Source organism: Platichthys flesus, chromosome 1 (assembly GCF_949316205.1).
Source record: "Platichthys flesus chromosome 1, fPlaFle2.1, whole genome shotgun sequence".
NCBI lineage: Eukaryota > Metazoa > Chordata > Actinopteri > Pleuronectiformes > Pleuronectidae > Platichthys > Platichthys flesus.
The window spans coordinates 14,717,793-14,736,642 of NC_084945.1; the positions used below are offsets into that span (position 1 = coordinate 14,717,793).

At 38.2% G+C, this 18,850-nt stretch overlaps 1 protein-coding gene across 1 annotated transcript; it reads right to left on the bottom strand.

Moving 5' to 3' along the window:
* Positions 1-641: 641 nt before the first annotated feature.
* Positions 642-17,370, bottom strand: tcf25 (transcription factor 25 (basic helix-loop-helix)). Its single transcript, XM_062386164.1, has 18 exons — positions 17,026-17,370; positions 15,970-16,089; positions 15,768-15,839; positions 15,373-15,494; positions 14,192-14,257; positions 14,003-14,085; positions 12,874-13,004; positions 12,115-12,214; positions 10,437-10,530; positions 10,223-10,315; positions 7,434-7,539; positions 7,165-7,324; positions 6,908-6,995; positions 5,785-5,943; positions 5,187-5,277; positions 4,607-4,686; positions 4,425-4,500; positions 642-1,278 (listed from the first exon to the last, which is right to left on the bottom strand). The coding sequence occupies exons 1-18, from the start codon at positions 17,245-17,247 to the stop codon at positions 1,111-1,113; spliced, it is 2,031 nt and encodes a 676-aa protein (XP_062242148.1). The 5' UTR covers positions 17,248-17,370; the 3' UTR covers positions 642-1,110.
* Between the last annotated feature and the right edge of the window lie 1,480 nt (positions 17,371-18,850).

Sequence of the window (18,850 nt, forward strand, 5' to 3'; positions counted from 1 at the left end):
CTTGTGGCTTTAAATGGACAACAAGCAGTCTGCAGTCTCAAAGGTCCCGTTTACTTTACTTGAAGTTTTGATGTTTGTTTACATTAGAGTGGAGTGTAACTGAAAGTTATAGTTGAAATTTACTTTGCCTGTGCCGCTGCTACTGAGACAAGGCTGTTAGGCAGCTGCTCTACTTCGTTGCCCAAGCTGCAGGCTGTGGATTTCAACCCTTGACTATGCAGAATATATATAAATATTGCAATTATACATCTAAAAATCTCTGATTTGTTTGGTTAGGTGTTGGGGTTTCATAAATTAAGTCTCTATGAAAGATAGCAAATGATGAGGAAGGTTCTGACTTAAGAACATTATAGAAACACAGTTTTATCAGATTTGAACTCTTTATTTGGCTCAGACCAAAACATTTAAAACCATCCATATTCAAGTTAAGTGGCAAATGTTTTTAACAATTTAATTTGCCTCTGGATTCTTAGGCCATTGAAAGTTCACATGGTCATTCCAATAGATTTCAAAATTATACATGATAGGATCAGAGCTTGTTGACTCAACACAATGAGACTAAAAAGGTAATTGTGGTTTGAAAACATTCTCATACATGTAGGTGGTTACGTGTTTGTGTGACACAGAAGTTTGACTCAACATAAGATCTGTAAGAACTTTATTCTTTCATAAAGCTGTGAACATGAACAGGAGGGGGAAGAGAAACACCCATCATCTCACAAGGTTTTTTTAATTATTGTCTTAAAAAAAAAAATGTAGTTCGTGACATGACAGGTTTAATTAAACAACCTGTTTTCTTAATCTGCTAAAAGGTTCTGCTTGATCACGACTGAGTGATTCACCCTGAGTAACTTTCTCTCTAACCGATGCCTCGGAAGCGGAGAAGTGGGCCGTCTCAAGACACCAACTCACTTCTTCCTTTCACTTGAGTCTTCTGAATTTGTGGCAATTAAAAATAAATTACATTTATTCGTCCCTCTCCATTTCCTCTGAATTATTACAAACACAATTAAATTTAATTTTTCTGTAGCTTCATTGATATTTTCTGTGTCCACTCATCTCCTCTTTGGCCTCCTCAGCACTCATCTGTCCTCCTAAGTTCTCCTCCTCTCAGTCCCACTCCTCCTCGTCTCTGTAAGGGTTGTCCTCTCTCGGTGGCTCTTGAAACCTGATGTTTGCCAACATGTCCCTCATCGCCACCATAAGACGATTCACCTCCTGGTTCAGCTCCTGACCAGCTCGCGCCACCTCCATATCGTCCTCCTGCCTTAGGTCACCCTAAACAAGACAAGAGACGGACATCTTTTACAACTGCTTCAAATATGAACCAGTTATTTGGCTCCCTCCAAACTTTCGCTCGAATTACTACAAGACTGAGAGCGGCTACCTCCACAAAGCCCCAACTGTCCCCTTATGAAGCCAAATTTAAATTCACAAGATCCAGATTTTTATTTGTATCTGTACCAAGTTGCACACAAAAGAACAATCATCTTAACATGAATGATTTATTTCTTCAAGATCCATGAATTTTCCCCTGACAAATCAATAGAAATGTAGAAAAACACCCTTTCTGAATATTAAAGAAAGTGAAAGAAAATCCCAGATCTTCCCCTGAACCGGATCCAACTTGTTCAATCGCAGGATGTTGATAAAAAACATTTGTCCAAGTGTGTTATCAATTTGATATAATTTGTTAAGCTACTAACACTGATTATCCCTCTTGACGGGTGCATAATCTAACACAAATAACAAAACATCAATACCAGGGTAAGCTAGCTTTGTGTTGATGTTGCTTTACAACATGTAACTTTATTTTAAGAGTAAAAAGAGTTAACTATATTTATGTTATCCATATCGTATCTCTTCCTCTCTATAAGTGGATAACATGATCAGGATGGATGGAACTGTCCGGATTGAAACATGCCTCGGGCCCAAGTGTTAACAATAAACATGTATAGCTCTGTGTGTACAAGTACTTGATATGTATGTATCTTAATGTAATGATTTAAGCAGCGGACTAATGGGCCACAAATTAGACAAGCTGTGTGATTTTATATATTGAAGTAAATGTCTATAAAAATGGTTCCCTTGTTTGGACACGAGTCTTTATGTTATTCAGCAGTACACACTATATTGCAGGCTATTCAGGAAATTAAACTGATGGAAACATTTTGTTAAGAAAATTATATAAGGGTTCAGTATTTGTTGCCCCTCGGCCCATTCAACCGAGACTTACATAGAGACATAAACATTTTAATATGATTCTACTGACACGTTACACAATGTTGAGTCTGATAATGTTTTTCATTATAAAAGAAATGCAACGTCACATTCAGCACTGCCTTTGAAACGATTTTGACACCTCATGGTGAGATCACGCTTTGATGCATTTTTTAACGACATTACCGAAATGACGCTGTAAAAGGATATACATTCACATGGCTCCTCCTTCTGCCACCACTAAAGCAGTGACGATTTGCTATGGATTCTGTCTACTGTGTTCAAAACTTTTTGATGACCATACGAGTCCTCGTACTCGTTCAGCAGAGTTTTTCCAAAGTGCCCTCTGTTGTACATACGAAGACGTGTTTTCGTCCGTTCGAAATGTGCGCAACATGTTCAATTGACCTGGACAGAGGATGGCAATCCTGCTTCTCACCCTCCTACTTAACATCAGAGAGTTTGTGGCAGAATGGCCGCCTTGTGAATTTGTCACACATTCTCGGCCAAACAACAGTGTGTTCTGGGGGAATGAAGCATCAGAGATAAAGTGGAGTTAATGAGTGAAAAGGGGCAAACACTCATTTGATGAGTGTTTGAACCAAGGCTATAGAGAAAATGATCTCGCTTTCAAACCCTTTACAATATTTTCAAAAATTGTTCAATAGAATTTTTCCCAGTCCAGGCGGCTTTCACTTGCGGGAAAGAGGCGCCTGAACCGTGGCCACAAACAAGTTTGCATGAATGTTGTTATTGTTTTGTCTTCAACGACACATAGACAAATGGACAGAATTAACTGCAGCAAGGTCATATGCTTTTTTCCGTTGTCACTCCCTCAGGGGAACCATGAGGCTTTGGAGGAAATGTTTCATCAGTCAAGGATGCGTGTTAGAATGTTTACCCAGATCTTCTGGCAGTTCAGAAAAATCCAGCAGCCCTAAGGGTCCTGCCATAAATGGGTGTATCTGTGAGTCACTTCAATAACCAGCAAACTCAACCTGTCTCCGACAATGTGTTTGGACTGGAAGCTCAGGGACAACGGTCAACTCAAAGGGTATCAAACCAAAAAAAGAGAATTTGTGATAACATCTGGGGACACCCTTTGGAGAAGTTGCACTTCATCATGATTAATAACTGACTTCGTGAACTCGCACCATTTTTAAAGAGACAACTGAGCTTTATTTGAATGTGGGGCTTCGAGCTATTAATCACATGATGTCCCCACATGCACACCATGGGTTCTTTATTCATGTCCAAGATGTTTTTTCTATTATTCAATAGCGGCAGCACAGAGATTTGTCTTTAAATGACATCACCACAGTTAAGCTCAAGGAAGGACTTGCTTCAGTAGGTTGTGCATTAGCTGTGTGACTTCCACGGTGTGACACCAGTTTATCTGAGGATGAACAGTGGGTCGCAGCACCGAGACGCCAATGATCGTTCTTTGTGAGAGGTCTCTGTGCTTGTCATGATCGAACTGACGTGCTGAATTTGACAACACTGACCATCATTGGCATAAAAGGAAGCACAGCAATTTGGTTTAAGTCCTATTTATCAGATTTACTCACGTTTTGTCTATGTTAGTTGAAGATATTAATAGATGCAAAAGTTAGATGTGGAGTTCCACAAGGTTCTGGAGTTAAATATATTCTAATCACCTTATTCAATCTTCCTTTAAGCAACGTTATTAGTTTTAAACCCCCAGCATGCCATAAAGAAATAAAGCCCTGGATTGATTCAGTGTACACTAACATTATTTGATGTTATTGTTACTTTAATAATACTCTTGCCTTCGGAACCACCTTAAGGATTCTTGGCAGACATCATAAAGCAAAGCATAAGCTCGAGCTCACTGTCCCCTCTTACCACACCACAACATTGTATTAACAGTAGACTGTTGCTTTGTAGAGTCTAAAGTAGAACAGGAGCCAGACGTCCTCTCTGTGTTTAAGAGTGGGCTTCCAAACTTCCTTATTGATAAAGATGATAGTATAGTTGGGGCTCTGAACAGCTCCCAGGTATGCTTCTATAAACACTGTTCAGGGTGCATGTCACTAACTCACCATCTTCCCTCTTCAACTTTCGCATGTCTCTCCTTCTGTTACTCAAATAAAACTATAAATTAGTTTTTCCCCACGTTCACTATAGAACCGCGGATCAGTTGTTTTTTTCCAGCTCTACCTGGCCTGGTCAAATCAACTCACCTGAAGGTTGAAGTTTGGCAGCAGTGACCGGAAAAACAGTGACAGTGTACTCTCATTGGAGGCACCAACATACTGCCTATATGCAGACACAAAAACACACAGCTCATTCAAGTGGATGGATATTTGTATCTTCTCTGACACTATTATGGAATTTCATGTACACAGATGTAGAGCTCTTTTACCTCTCGGGTCGAGTATACGATATGACTGAGTCCAGTGGAGGAAGAGGGTCAAATCCCATCACAGGCTGGGTGGTCACCTCCTAAGGATGTCAAATAAATGATATATATATATATATATATATATTACAAATATATTATTTTTAATATGTTCATAAACTGCAACAGCTATTAGTTGACACATGTACTATTTGTAGAATACAGGATTACAGCGAGTTTTAAAAAACTGTAAAATCCCAAACATTATTCACACTACATTAAAAGGCTGACCATAAAAGGGTTTAGTCTAATGGCTGGAATCTGTTCCAGTGGTGGTGACCTTTCGTGGTACGGAGAACATCAGTTAATGAGAGTCATTACAGTTAAGAAATAGAACATCAACAATTTGTGTGTGACGCAACTTCACAGAAACAACTCAAATGTACCTGGGAAAACATTGCTTAGTGTGAGTTTGCAGGTATTTTATAAATATAGACATTTTTCTAATCTGATTAATTGATCTATTAATCTCATCTCCATTGGTGAGTGCATGACATTGTGGATACATCGGATTGTGTTACAGCGGTTGTTGATCATTTCTTACAAGAGGCAGACTTGAAGTGGCTTCCTTGATCTCAGAGAGGAGGACGTGGCGATGGATGTTCCTCGGTGCACTCTGGTACCTCTGCTTTCTCCTGCAACACAATTACATGTTGAAGGTGAAGGTGTTGAGTACAAGTATTTAGGGAGGGTGTTAAGACCCAGTTACCAGGTAACCAATCCTAATCCTAACACAAGTCCTTAAAGCTAATTTACTATATCTATTTACCTGTCCTCTGCTTGTCAATTGGGAGAATGATCTTTAAAGATGTTACCAGTGACATCATCGGTCGGGTCTTAAACATGGTAACCATAGTAACAGCAAATAGCGTTTACAGTTGCACTATATCGTTTAAAGTAAATAGACACATTTCTGATGATTTCCTCGACAACTGCTCATCTAAAAATGTTTCTAGTTAAACTTCCTTGGATCCTCAACAATACATCAGCTACAGTTCATCGAATGAGCAATTGTTGAGAAAATAAAAATGACAGTCACTAAGAAAGAAAGAGGGAGATTTCTCCATGAGAGGGAAGACATCTCTGTTGTCGCTTGGCAGAACTGTGGCTTGTGGCAGAAGAGGAGGTCCTCAAGGTCTTACTTGTTTTGACAGTCCACCACGAGAGGGTCTTTGGTATCGACTCGATGCAACACTTCCTTTACGGACTCTTCCAACCAAAGCATCACTGCTGCCTCCCTCCACACACTGCAGCTCCTCCCCACATACAGACTGGTCAGCTCAGCCAGAGCTGGCGGCTGCCTACAGACAGACAGGGGAGGTTGACTTTTTAAAGTTACAATGGAAGAAAATTCATGAAAAGATATATAGCATTAATGTATTTGATACATCCTACCTGTCAAGTTTTACCACAACCAAATTAATTTCTAGTTTTTATTTTGACCCAAGAGGGCCAGTTAGTTTGTCTGAATTGGCAAAACACTAAACCCTATTCTCTAAACCAATCTGTCAACTGGAAAAACCACGTTATTGAATCAAACAGTTGGCAAAACTTTAAACACATTCTCATTCACTAAAGACATTTAGCAGTGAGGTGCACATTGACACAGAATGAAACACAGAGGTCCCGAAGGTTAAACAGAACTAACACCCTGTTCACATAGTTAACACACCAACACTCAACATTTTCACACGTCACATCAGGTTATTTTACGACCGTACAATGAATGCTTTGCTCAGACATGAGCAGAGAGGACCTGACCTGGCAGAGCATCCTGTTAATGTGAATTTGACCTTTAACTGTGGTCAAAGAATATACATGAATGGTTTATCAATAACCAGTGTTTTCTCAGTGTTTGCCTTCCGTCAAACACTCTCCTTCCAAACCCTATAGCATGGCCGTGGAAAGTGTATATAGATAGAAACCACTTCACCCTGGGAAATGTCCTCAATGGATGTAGGAAAAAAAGGCCATGAAATTTTAATTTTTTGAGAATTAAAAATGTTCAGGGGTTAAATTTATTTTTAATTTATAGCTTTCCTGCAGCCTAGGACGTTAATCGAATCAATTACTTTAGATGCACAAACTTCTGTTGATTACTATTTAAAATATCTTCAAACTTAAATGGCATTGTAGATATCGCTTTATCTGTAGTAAAATAAAGCACTTAAAATATTGAAATCATGTATTACCGATAGATTTAATGAAAGAGCTATTTTTCATGGCAATACATGCTGGTTTATGCAAAACTTAATAATACTTTACCCTATTTGACTCTTTGGCCCAAAGAAAACATGTGAGGCGACGGTGGCATCTGGCTGCACAGTGCACAGATCCAGCAGAGGCATCAAAACTGCAACACAGGTAGGTGAAAATACCTATTTACAACTTCCTTAATGTCAATGTCAAGAAACTCATACTTTTTTACAGAATTTAAATCATGCCATAGACTATGTGAGAAAATGAAGGAAAGTTGTTAAATTCAACATTATTATTTTGACGGTAGTGGTTCCCTGTTTTACCTCCAGGGAACATGATGAGGGCGTTCTGCAGCATTACATCGGCTTTGCGTTTCTGTTTGTCACTTTCTTCAGGATCCATATCTTCTTGCTGACTGAGATGGAAATGACAAAGTGCAGTGGAGAATGCAAAGTTGGGCAACTGGGACAGATTTCTGTGCTCCTGAAATGACAAAGGATACATTTTTGCATCAGATCGACACATAAACATCAAACTACAATTTATAACAACATGTACAAAAACCACTTATACACATAATAGCACTCTTTACCTCCCAGTCCTGATATAACTGGAGGAGGGGCTGGTACTCTCTGGACCGCAGCATCAGGAAATCAATGAGTAGGAGCATGCAAAGTGGGTCAGAGTCTGGGTCCAAACTGAAAAATAGCAGGAGACAAGAAGAGAGGCAAAAGGTTACTGCATGCACTTCACTAATAATAAGAATCATTAGGAGATGACACACAACCAGAAAGAGCAGAATATGTGGTGCCATCACATGAACGTTAATTTTTACTATTCCGTCAGTGGTAAAGGACAGATTCTTTTCAACTATCAGAAAGGTAAATATCAAAAGGCATGTCATTATTTTAATTGCTGATCATTTCTCTATTTAGTGTTAATTTAGAATGGAGGTAGCAAGTATTGAATGATCCTGTAATTCAGTGCCAGTTAATCCCTACATAATCAAACCCTGTAGACAGAACTGTTCAGAAACTTCTTTTTCTCAGAAACCCGAAATAACCAAAGGCTGCACTTCCTGATTAACATAAATGTGCAGTTTCATGACATTTTTTGAAACGCAGCGAATGGCAGAAGGTCGGACATACACATAAAAACAAAGAAGACCAAACATCTGAGACCAAGCACAACTCAAGATTCCCCGCACCCTGCAGGGTGGAACATAAAAACAAACTCTAAACATGTCTTAAAAGTGTCATTTTAAAAAGGGAACATTCATCTTAAATTCTAATGTTACCAAAATATACAAACCACAGAGGATCAAAAATGTAACTGTAATGCTATTCACTTTTAGTGTACAGACCCATGCACACTGACCAACAATTACTGATGTGATAATTTTCTCGAAAAAAGTGGACTTGCAGGGTTAATCATATCAAACAGGAAATGTGAGGCTCTCCTCAAACTGTGATTTCAAATATTCTGTTATAGATCACGTTTCCATTAGAAGCATTGATTTAATCAGAGCAGCATGGAGAGGGACAGCTGTCAGCTTTTATCCCCTAACTGCTGCCTTTCAAAAAGGACCAGAACATATCTGTCATGAGGTCAGGAAGCCAGAGTTCGATGGGAATCACAGATAAGCACTGAACATTACATGGACAGCCTCTAAATCTCAAGCAATGGCAGACGGATGGTAGCAGTGGGTTGGATACGCCTTATGTAAGTGGTGTCTGTAGCAGCATGACCACAAGGTTTTATGTTGATATATGAGATTCAAATAATGGCCGTTGGCAACTTTTTTATTGCGAATGTAAATGTCAATTATTATTTCTTAATTTATATTGTCATGGTCACACAAAATATTTATATAAGGCTGTACTTCATTTAAGAAACACCATCCTCAATAACATAAAACATATTGCGAACTTAAGACACCCTGCCTCAAGCAAATGTCCAGTAGTTTTCCACTAAGTGAATCCTTATTAGTGATACTTTGTCACTCCAAATACAACTGACAAAATTTTACATTTGGACTGGTGTCTGAGCAACTGTACAAATTAAAAGTTGAATTGGTAATAAGTTTGTGAAACACTTTTGATAATATTTGTTGAAATCCTCCTTCATGTCCACACCACCAATTATTAAACTCTTCTGTGGCTCACACAAGAATGTAGTCACGACCAATGATTGGTGGGTGTTCCTGTCAGACACTTAACAACCTTCCTGCCTTCAGTGTAGGAGGCTTAGCCCGCTGGAGGAGAGGTGATAGCCAGAAGTTACCGAGCAAGCCATAGAATCATCGGCTTCAAGCAGTTGTCAGGCAGTTTCTCATTCATGTGTTTTGGGGACGTATTTTTGACAAGATGGTTGATGGGAGAGGGGTTGGATGTATTGGTTGCATGTATTTTTTTTAGCTTTTCCTTTTCCAGGATACCAAACCCTGCTTTAAGTAAAGAGAACCATACGAATATAATACAAATGCAGAGAGTTACAGCCATAACCCAAAATAAGAGACATATTTTTCAGAAACTTAGGTTTAAAAAAAGTGGGTGTTTTATATTTCAAGACTAGCCAATTAAATTCCAATTCATTACAACAGATATTTTTTTTGAATGGAGCACATACCAGTGTAGCCAGTGCTAGGCTATAGAGTGTTTTGGAATCTGTCTGCAGTGAGTTTTTCGGATTTAATCAATTAAGTGTTGGGTTAGTCCAATTTAACCTTTGGTTTATGAAGGCACAGACAGAAAAGATTTTTCACGAGCAGAATCAAGCCAGAAAAAAATGATTTAAGTCACATGATTATGGGCAGATGACAAAAGTTCAGTTCAAATCCATTCACTAATTTAACCAATGTTATTTTGTCTGGCATACAGTGGGAGCACTCATAAAATTGTGAAAGACTATTTAAGGACATCGCACTCCCTTCATCACTGAGCAGTTGTTCCCCTTACTTCTTGCTCATGTCTACCATCACAAAGGCTCAGCCCTCCAGAACCATGGGGAAAACCCTGTCTAATAGCTGAGTTAACAGTCTTTGAAGAATATTTTCAAAGTGCAATGACTGCTCTCTGTGGTTATTCAAGTAAATTAAAGTTCTTTTTGTTTAGCGAACGAACCATGTGATCATATGAAATAATTCAGTGTGTATTAAATCATCAGACTGAAATGAGTGTCCAAACTCCCACCTTCCTTATTTTGTAGAAATAGAGATAATAGAAAAGATAGGTTTGTCACAAAGAGATCACTGTGGTACCGACTACTAACTAATGTGAGACCAATGTAATTGGTCAACATTTAAATGGGAAAGCACAAGATTATTTTCTGTAATCTTTTGAAAAATATCATTTCTGACTTTATACCGTGTTCTCTTTTTACCTTAAGATCAGTTTGCAGTACTCCAACGCCGTCCGTGGGCAACCGCGCTTCTCAAGGAACATCGTGTGCTTGTAGAGAGCCAGATAAAATGCCCTGCAAACAGAAAATGATTGAATCATATAATTCCTTAGTCCTTAGAACACAATTTAGTCTCTGAATGATGAAAGCAAGATGTTTACCAAACACAACAAAGAAGGAAAAAGGAGCAACCAACCTGTTTTCTGGTCTTAAATAATCCAACCTGCTGGTACCTGATGTCAGGTTGAATAAAGGGTGAAATGCGCACTCAAAGCTGTACATGGCCCTTTCTTAAAAAAAAAAAGAAAAAGAGAGAGAAATAATTAGATTTATTTTCTATATTGACAACATCCAATGTTCCAGCACACAATGTGTAGCTTAATTCCAACACAGGTATTGCATACAGTGATGCAGAAGCTGGACAGAGAGAATTACATTAGGCCTCATTTACCAATATCTGCTCAAGATTTTTCTTAAATTTTTTCTTAAGATAAGATTAGAAGTTTATTTATTAGTCCCACAATAGGTTAAGTTAGGTTAGGTGACCTTATTTGTACCCGTAGGTAGATTGGTTTTGCAGCAAAAAAGAGAGGAGGCATCCATCACAACACAATTAAAATGATAACAGACTGACTGACAAAAAGACCACAAAAACCATGACAAAATGTGCCAAAATTCTTCGACATAAATAGAGAATTGGACATGGCCAAATGTGCTAGCTTTAACTCATTCAAGTGAACAATTGCAGGTGGAACAAAACTATTTCTGTAGCGTTTTGTTTCACCCAATGGAACTGTAAACCTTTGACCAGAGAGTAGAAGCTGAAATTCAATGGGGAGATTTGCCGGATTCAAGCAGCAAAGAAAGGTTAACAAGGTTTCCTAAGAAACTCTACATCAGATTGTCTCCACAAGTTCCTAATTAGCATAGGTCAACACCCAACAATGCAAATAAAAGGACATGAGACTGAAGGACGTGTGCTCACACAGAAATCACAGAAACTGAGTAGTAAATGTCATGAGTCAACTGACTCATGACATTAGTTTTCTGTCTTAAGTTTAAGTTCAACTGTTGTCCTGTTACCAAATTAACCAAAAGAGACAAATGTCCTTTGTTAACTTATCTCCCTGGTCGTCTACATATACTATTTTAGTGATCTACATGCAGAAAGGGTCTGCGATAATAACACAGGTATTGATGGTGTGCACCGAGCCTTGACTTTTTAACAATGGCTGTTTTGTGGATTTATATTGGGGGGGAACAGGGATTTGATTTCACTACCCTAGGCAGGTTATATAAATAGATTTTGTCAATCTAAAACATTAAGTGAACCCTATACACTATACTCAATACAAAAGCCAAAATAACCAGCGATGCCCACAGCACTTAAATGAATGATATTATATAAACCAATTTATTTATATTTAGACAAGGATTATTCAGGTCATGGGAGGAAACAATCCATGTGACGAATTAATAGTAATAAATGCACAGTACATGCATGATCCTCTTAGACATGATGGAAAAAAGACACAGACTTAAAAAGTATAATCATGTCTGAAGAGGAGCTGTGATTTCATATCTATGCCTAAATCTGGTGTCTATAAAGGAAAAAATAAGGAGTTTGTAGATTAAGTGGACAATGTCAAAGCCAGACTTGTTGTACCGAAATTAAATTAAGCTGTTACCGTTATTTAAACAGGCTTCTTTTTTGAGCCACAAATAAAATCAGCGTTCAGCTCAGACGGGTAAGTCTTAAGGTTAGTGTAGTTACTGACTTAAATATATGAGTGATGGCAGGCCTTAAATGAATTTTTTGTCTCGTCTTTGGTTTAGAACAGTCAACATTTATGAAGGGAGCCGATGATCCTCACCAATGAGATCCCTGGCCATCTCCTGGTCCTCCTGTATGCGGCAGACGTCAGAAAGCTGCAGCAAGGAGTCAATGTGGTAAGGATTGAGCTGTAGAAGCGCCTGCGGGCAAAAAAAGAGACAAGGGTGAAACTGACAGATCGACAAAGATGGTTGATAAACGGGTTTATCAGAGGAAAGTCAATTGAAATACAGAAATTAGACTTTCAATTTCAATAAATTCAATAAAAAATGATCAGGCAGTTAAAATATTTCTGCAAGATTATAGATTTGTCCAAATAATGTCTGTTTGGAAGTGAGAAACAACCTGCCTGGGGGGACTGTGTCAGTGTACGCCATCTTACACAGAGAGAGCAATTTTATCTCGACAAGTCCTTCATCATTTAACCACAGACTCAGTTGCCTGTAGTGTTCTGATGAATGATAAACTCCTTCACAGAGTAGTAAATAAATGTTGCTTCCATATGATTTTGAGAGATATGCATATACCACCACAGAGTGAATTGACAGAGTGCATTGAAAAATTGATATTAAAGCTACAATGTATATTAAAAATCAAAAAATATTTAATACAGAATATTCTGCTTCTGTTAATTTTAGTTTGCAATTAGCTTTAAGTAATTGTCTGCGTATATAAGAAACCCATAAATGCCATATTGATTTATTTTCATTGGAACGCGAGTCCACACGGCAGGTGCTGTTGTTTGGTTGTTTATCCATTCATGTATTCATCAACTACAAATGAGGATATTTTATTTTACCACTATGTTGTTGGGATCCATGGACTCTACAGCATCCAGGAACTTGAACTGTACTTGTTGATAGTCCCGACTGTGCTCATAGGTGAAGTAATGAACGCCATCCTTTGATTCCAGTAATGTCATTGAGATTCCTGTGGAGAGCAGAGATATAATTATCTTACAACACATTTTAAACAAAGTTACAATGTGCTTCACAGAAAGACAAAATTATAAAGAACATAAATTAAAACAAGAGAAGAAAAGTAACGGTTGAAAGAAAGTGAGGAAACAGTGGCTTTATGAATCTCATTACATTTTTCAGTTGGTCTCCTCTTCACTCCTCAAACTGAACTCAATGTCAATAACAACTCAATAAATGTTGGGAAAACATGGGATCTTTTGTGTATAAACTAATGTTGAAATGAAAATCCCTTCTGAACTACTTAATATTTAGCAATACAGGTTTAGGGGATAAAAAACAAAACATTATTTATAATATTTCCTATTTCAGACCATTGCTGTTTGTTTGCTGTTTTCACTTTGAGCTGACCCTTAATTTATAGGAGTAAAATCGCAGCAACTCAGGTTGTGCCATGGTTGATCAACAGCATTATTTACAGATAAGCAGGATGAGACAACCTAGATTTGAACAGTGACGCAATGCTGTTTAAACACTAGGGACGTCTGACTAGTGGCGAAGCCAATAGTGTTAAAAGCATAAAGTTTATGAGAAAAAGTTTTTGCCTGAACTTTGATAGAGGAAAAAGTCTGAGCCAGCAAATGCCTGAAATAACATTTCCGTGTATTGAAATGGCCCGGTTAGCTACTTTGATAGCTGACTACATTTTTGAGAAAAAAAAAACATCATATCCACCCATAGAAAGATCAACCAACAGTAAGATAATTGTATACTACATCAATGGAGGCTTTCAGCGTGAACACAACAAGGCAGTCTTTGTGATGACGTTAGTTTAACAAAAGTAAAATTCATTCTATATTATAATGGCTGCATGAACATCCAGGTCCAGGCAGTCAAAGGGATTTGGGAAAAATAAAAGCCCTTTACTTCAATTGGCTGGAAGCATTAAAATACACCACCAACGCGTATCGGCCTATGCTGTCCTCTGGGTGTCAACACACCCTTATCTACCTGTGCGGCTGAAGCGAGGCCAGCTGTCCTTGGGACTGGTCATCCAGGTGCTGCGGTGAAACTGCCTGTTTCGATGTCGAGGTCTGGCAAAAGATAAACAAAAAATGAGAAGAATTTACAATATAAAGAGGTCAGGAGCTGAATTATTAAGTTTCAGACAAACTCATAAAGATCCCCTGGTCTTATTACCTTTGGTCTCCGAGAACAGCTCGAGCCCCGAAATATCTCTTCAGCTCCGTCTCTGAGTTGAGATTCCTGATGAATTCACACACAAAACAGCAGGTTGACAGAAGACAATTTAAACCAGTTGAGGAAATAAGGTCCAACGAAAAGATGTTTTGATTTTTCTAGACAAGTCAGTCCGGAATCAATAACACAAATACAGACTAATCAATGGTTATATGATTACAGTTTCAGTTTTGTGATTATTAAGAGGCAGCATATAGTATGCATATGCCAAACTAATTAAATAAGTGTGATGGAAATCTGGAGATACAAGAGGCTGGAAACAACAAAGTTATCTACGTGTATTTAATAAGGGGCTTTCTGCAGAAAGGATCAACACAGGGAAACCACAAGGGTCTCAGAGTGAGGATGAAGAACAGTCAAAAACACAGATCTTATATAGGAGGATTTAGGGCTGTCCTTCTGAACCAATCCAGGAAGGATACATGGGTGGGGGAAGGAGAGGAATCTAAACATTAGCAGCTGATTCACATGTATTTCTTTAGGTGATAAGAAGACATACCACTACTTTCTTTGCTGGGTAATTAAGTAACAAATGGTCTCACCATATTTCAATACTAACAGTGCTGACCATAAAACAGCTCAAGTCATAAAAGTCTCTTGTCAAGGCTTCAAATGCTTACCATCTAAATACATAATAGTTTGTCAACCATGTTTAGTTAATTTTTCTACTACAATAAGCTATCCCATCCATGATAGTTTAGGAAGGCCAGTGTTCAAACACTCACAAAACATGTTTGACCTTATCTTATGTCAGTGAATTAGAACGTCAAATTAAGTTTATAAGATAGGTTTGTTTTGCTTTGAACACAGATGATATGACTGGTTATGGAAATTGCCTGCTTACTATTTGGTGCGCAAAATATTTCAACAATTTCTAACCTATCATGACTCTCTGCTAATTCACTGTAGAACATCACCAAAGATTAATAGGGTCCAAACTGTTTGGAGACACTATTTGTGTGGTGTCAAGCTCCACCACGTGGTGGCAGTAAGGCGTCACACTAATATTGAGAATGATCATATAAGCTGTGTAGCATTGAATAAAGACTAACAAATACAACAACAAAAAAATCGTGTCTGGATGTATTTATTGTGTCCACATGGGGTGTTTGTCTCCTCACCTGTGCTCGACATGTAACACCAATCGTCTCTCAGAGCCGCCGCAATCTGCATTCTGCAAACTCAGGCCATTGATCCACTCAATGTCCTCCAGAAATGAATCCATGTCATCCTCCGGGGCAGCCTTTTAAAACCCCACAGAGAGATTGTTTTAAACACATAGTGAAGTAAGTGTGACAACATGTAATTTTTGAATGGCAAAAATGTGCTACAGTTTTGAATAGTGTGGGCTTCCTTTCTTTGTCTTTCAAAAATGATTCTTAGTTTGTATTCATATTGTCAATAAAATTGTTTTCTTTATAAATGAAAAAATGCAAAAAAATATATTACTAAAGTGATCAATTACAGGGTGGGTTATCATTTCAGTTAGAGCAGATATGACAACTTCTTAACGTACCTGTAGATCCTCTGACGTCACTTTTGTCTTCTTCTTTTTCTTCTTCTTTTTAACTCTGTCTCCAGACACAGACTATTAAAGAAAAGAGAGATAACAGTTTGAAACATGCAAAGATACATATTTAGATCGGTAGAATATTTAAGTCAAAACAGAAGATCATAGAAGATGAATGAGGCCCCAACTACCTTCCCTCAAACTTTACCTTTGTAGATGTCTCCTTTGATTTGTCAGTGTTTCCATTTTCATTGCTTTTATTTCCATCTGGTTTCTCTGCCTCTTCATCTGGTGAGACCTTCTCGGCGTCATTGTCAACATCACATATCTAATAAAATGTGAAATTGGCATTAAGTCGTCCTGGCAAGGAAGTTCTAGATGTGGTTAGAATATCCATAGCTGGATGAGTCACTGATTTAAAAAAAGCTTTACCCAGCATAAAGACAACAACATCTTTCCCAGAAATTATGTCATGGTTACAACAAATCCAGTAAAACATCTGTGAATTCTAGATGTCAAAGTTACAGATACACAAACTCCCTGTTGTGAGCCATGGCTTGTGGGTGGCATGAATAAAACGCAAGCATCATCATTGAGTGTAAATTTATGAATCACATCTCATCTAATATATAATTTAAATTCATCCTGTCCTGTACAACTGAAAGAATTAATTTCAAATCCTGGTTTGGAAAAGGGGTCTCAGTTTCCCTTTAGATCACAAAGTTATTTAAAAAAAACTGTGAATCTGAGCATGACAGAATAATGGGATGGTGATGTATTACCAGTCTTGGTTAACTTTGATCGCTGGCTTCATAAAACAAAGCCCATGTTTTTTTAAGACAGGGTCGATTCAAATGTAAACATTTAATCACAACAAGCCTTTCCACACACTTCGTTTCAAGTATTCAATTTCTGATACCATCTTTAACAAAGGTATGAAGGAATCCACAACCCATGTCCATGAGAACTGTCCTAAACTTTATTGATCTTTATTAATAGTCTCTACATAACAATAACAGGTTATTCAGGTAAAGTGTACCTGGGGGGACAGGTTGGATCCTGGGGACGTTTTTAGCTTTTTGTCCAAACTGGACAACAAGCAGCGATACGCACCTCGTTGGCAAAACAATTCCATAAATCATTTGAGCTAACAGCAGCTTTAAAGGAGCTGAGCTAACACACACCACGGCTCCGTTTCAAACAGGCTTCTCAACAGAGAGCTAGCTAAACTGACGCAGTAGCTAGCAACACGTCGTCAACTTACCACTTCATAAATGTTGCTGAAGTTCTTCTGAGCGTTGTTCTTCTTCGCCTTCTGGTTGCTGTCTTTCCTTACAGGCTGCTGAGCGACATTAGCCACGTCCAGCTGCTCGTCCGCAGCCTCAGCCTGCTGCTGCTGCTCCTCGCTCAAAGTTAGCTCCCCGAGGTCCAGGGCCTCCTGACCCCTCTTTTTGCCCCGGAGCCTCCGCAGAGCCCGGGTCGACATGGTCCGCTAACCACGGAGAGACGTGTGATGTTTGTGATTGAATTAGTTTGAGTGACTTGTCAGCCACTGTGTTGACCACTAGATCTTCATCTTCTTCTTCGCCGTCTTCTGCATCTTCTTCTTCCTTTACTGATGATGATCATGATGTTTAACAGCGGTTGACAAACAACTTACCGGTGCATTACCGCCACCGCCTGGAAAGGAGTGTGAGTCAAACAAGTTCTACAGTGAGACAGAGCACCAAGTGAAGCGTGTACTTCCACCCACAGTTCCCTTATGAAACCACATTTAAATTGAATATAAATATCATTCCCGTTAACATGTTAGATTTTTTCCCATCATGATCCATGAATGTAACATAAAGCTGGGTCTAAAATGAGCTGGCTTAGTTTTTACTTAATATTTAATTGAAGTGAATGAGTTTCATGTTTCAGTATTTCAGGCATTCCCGTACATTTTTTTATTTATCTCCTGCGCAGAAGGTGATTGCGAATCCCCTGCGCATAAGTGGACTGCGCATCTCCTGCGCAGAAGTGAACCCTGCACCACCTCCTGCGCAGAAATGAACTTTGCAGGATTAATTTAATTTAATTTAATTTAATTTAATTTATTAGCTAAAAAAATAATAATAGTTAATTAATATTAGTTAATTTAAAAACATTATATTCAACTATTTTTGAATTTTCTTTTATATATATATTTTTTTAATTTGTACCTATTTGAAGCATGTAACTTGTGTGTCACATGCACAAATGGGGGATTTGTATATCTGTGACAGACTATGTGAAACCTCACAGTTAAAAATGTGACTACATGCACACAAAATATGTCTGCAGCTGCAAAACTTTGTTTCAGCTTCAGGCCTGAAATTGTGAGAATTTCTACAATTGACGATTTTACACATTCAGAGTTTTTTCCCCCAACCACACAGAAGGTGAAGCATAACTGCAGAACATTAAATTATCTGTGAAACTCATTTCATAATTTCAAACTATATATTATTCTTATTGGATTGTATGAATTATCTTATGCAAAATGTTAACTGCTCAGGGTTCTCAGTGTGATGATCTCTCAAGCAGAAAGAGGTGGAAACGTGAGTAAAAGTGCCTGAACAAGTTTTAAATCACTCTTTATTATAATCCATGTACATGGGACTATAGGACTTTAAGTTAAAAAGCATTCATTGGAGACATTAATGTATAAAAACTCCATTCAGCATTGTACATTGTTGGTGTGTCTAATGTGTTACAGCCCCACAAATTAAAATGAGGAAGTAACATCTTACCTCCTCCAGCTGCTTCACAGGTCAGCTGTGACTGACAAAAAGAAAAATCATGTAACAAGAGACGAGACATGACACCAAGGTGAAACATGTTTGACAACTAGAAGTTAAGCCAAATTAATTTTTCTTTCAAGAGCAAACAATAGATTGCAATGTGACAAGAATGTCAGAAAAGAAACAGTTGAGACGAGAGCAGGAAATTCTGGTATATTGAAAGCCCTTGTTTGCGAAAGGGGGAAGTTGCAAATGTCATCACCGAAAATAATTCTAAGAGGGAAGATTGTAAAATCAGATGCATGAAAGTACCAACCGAAGACATGA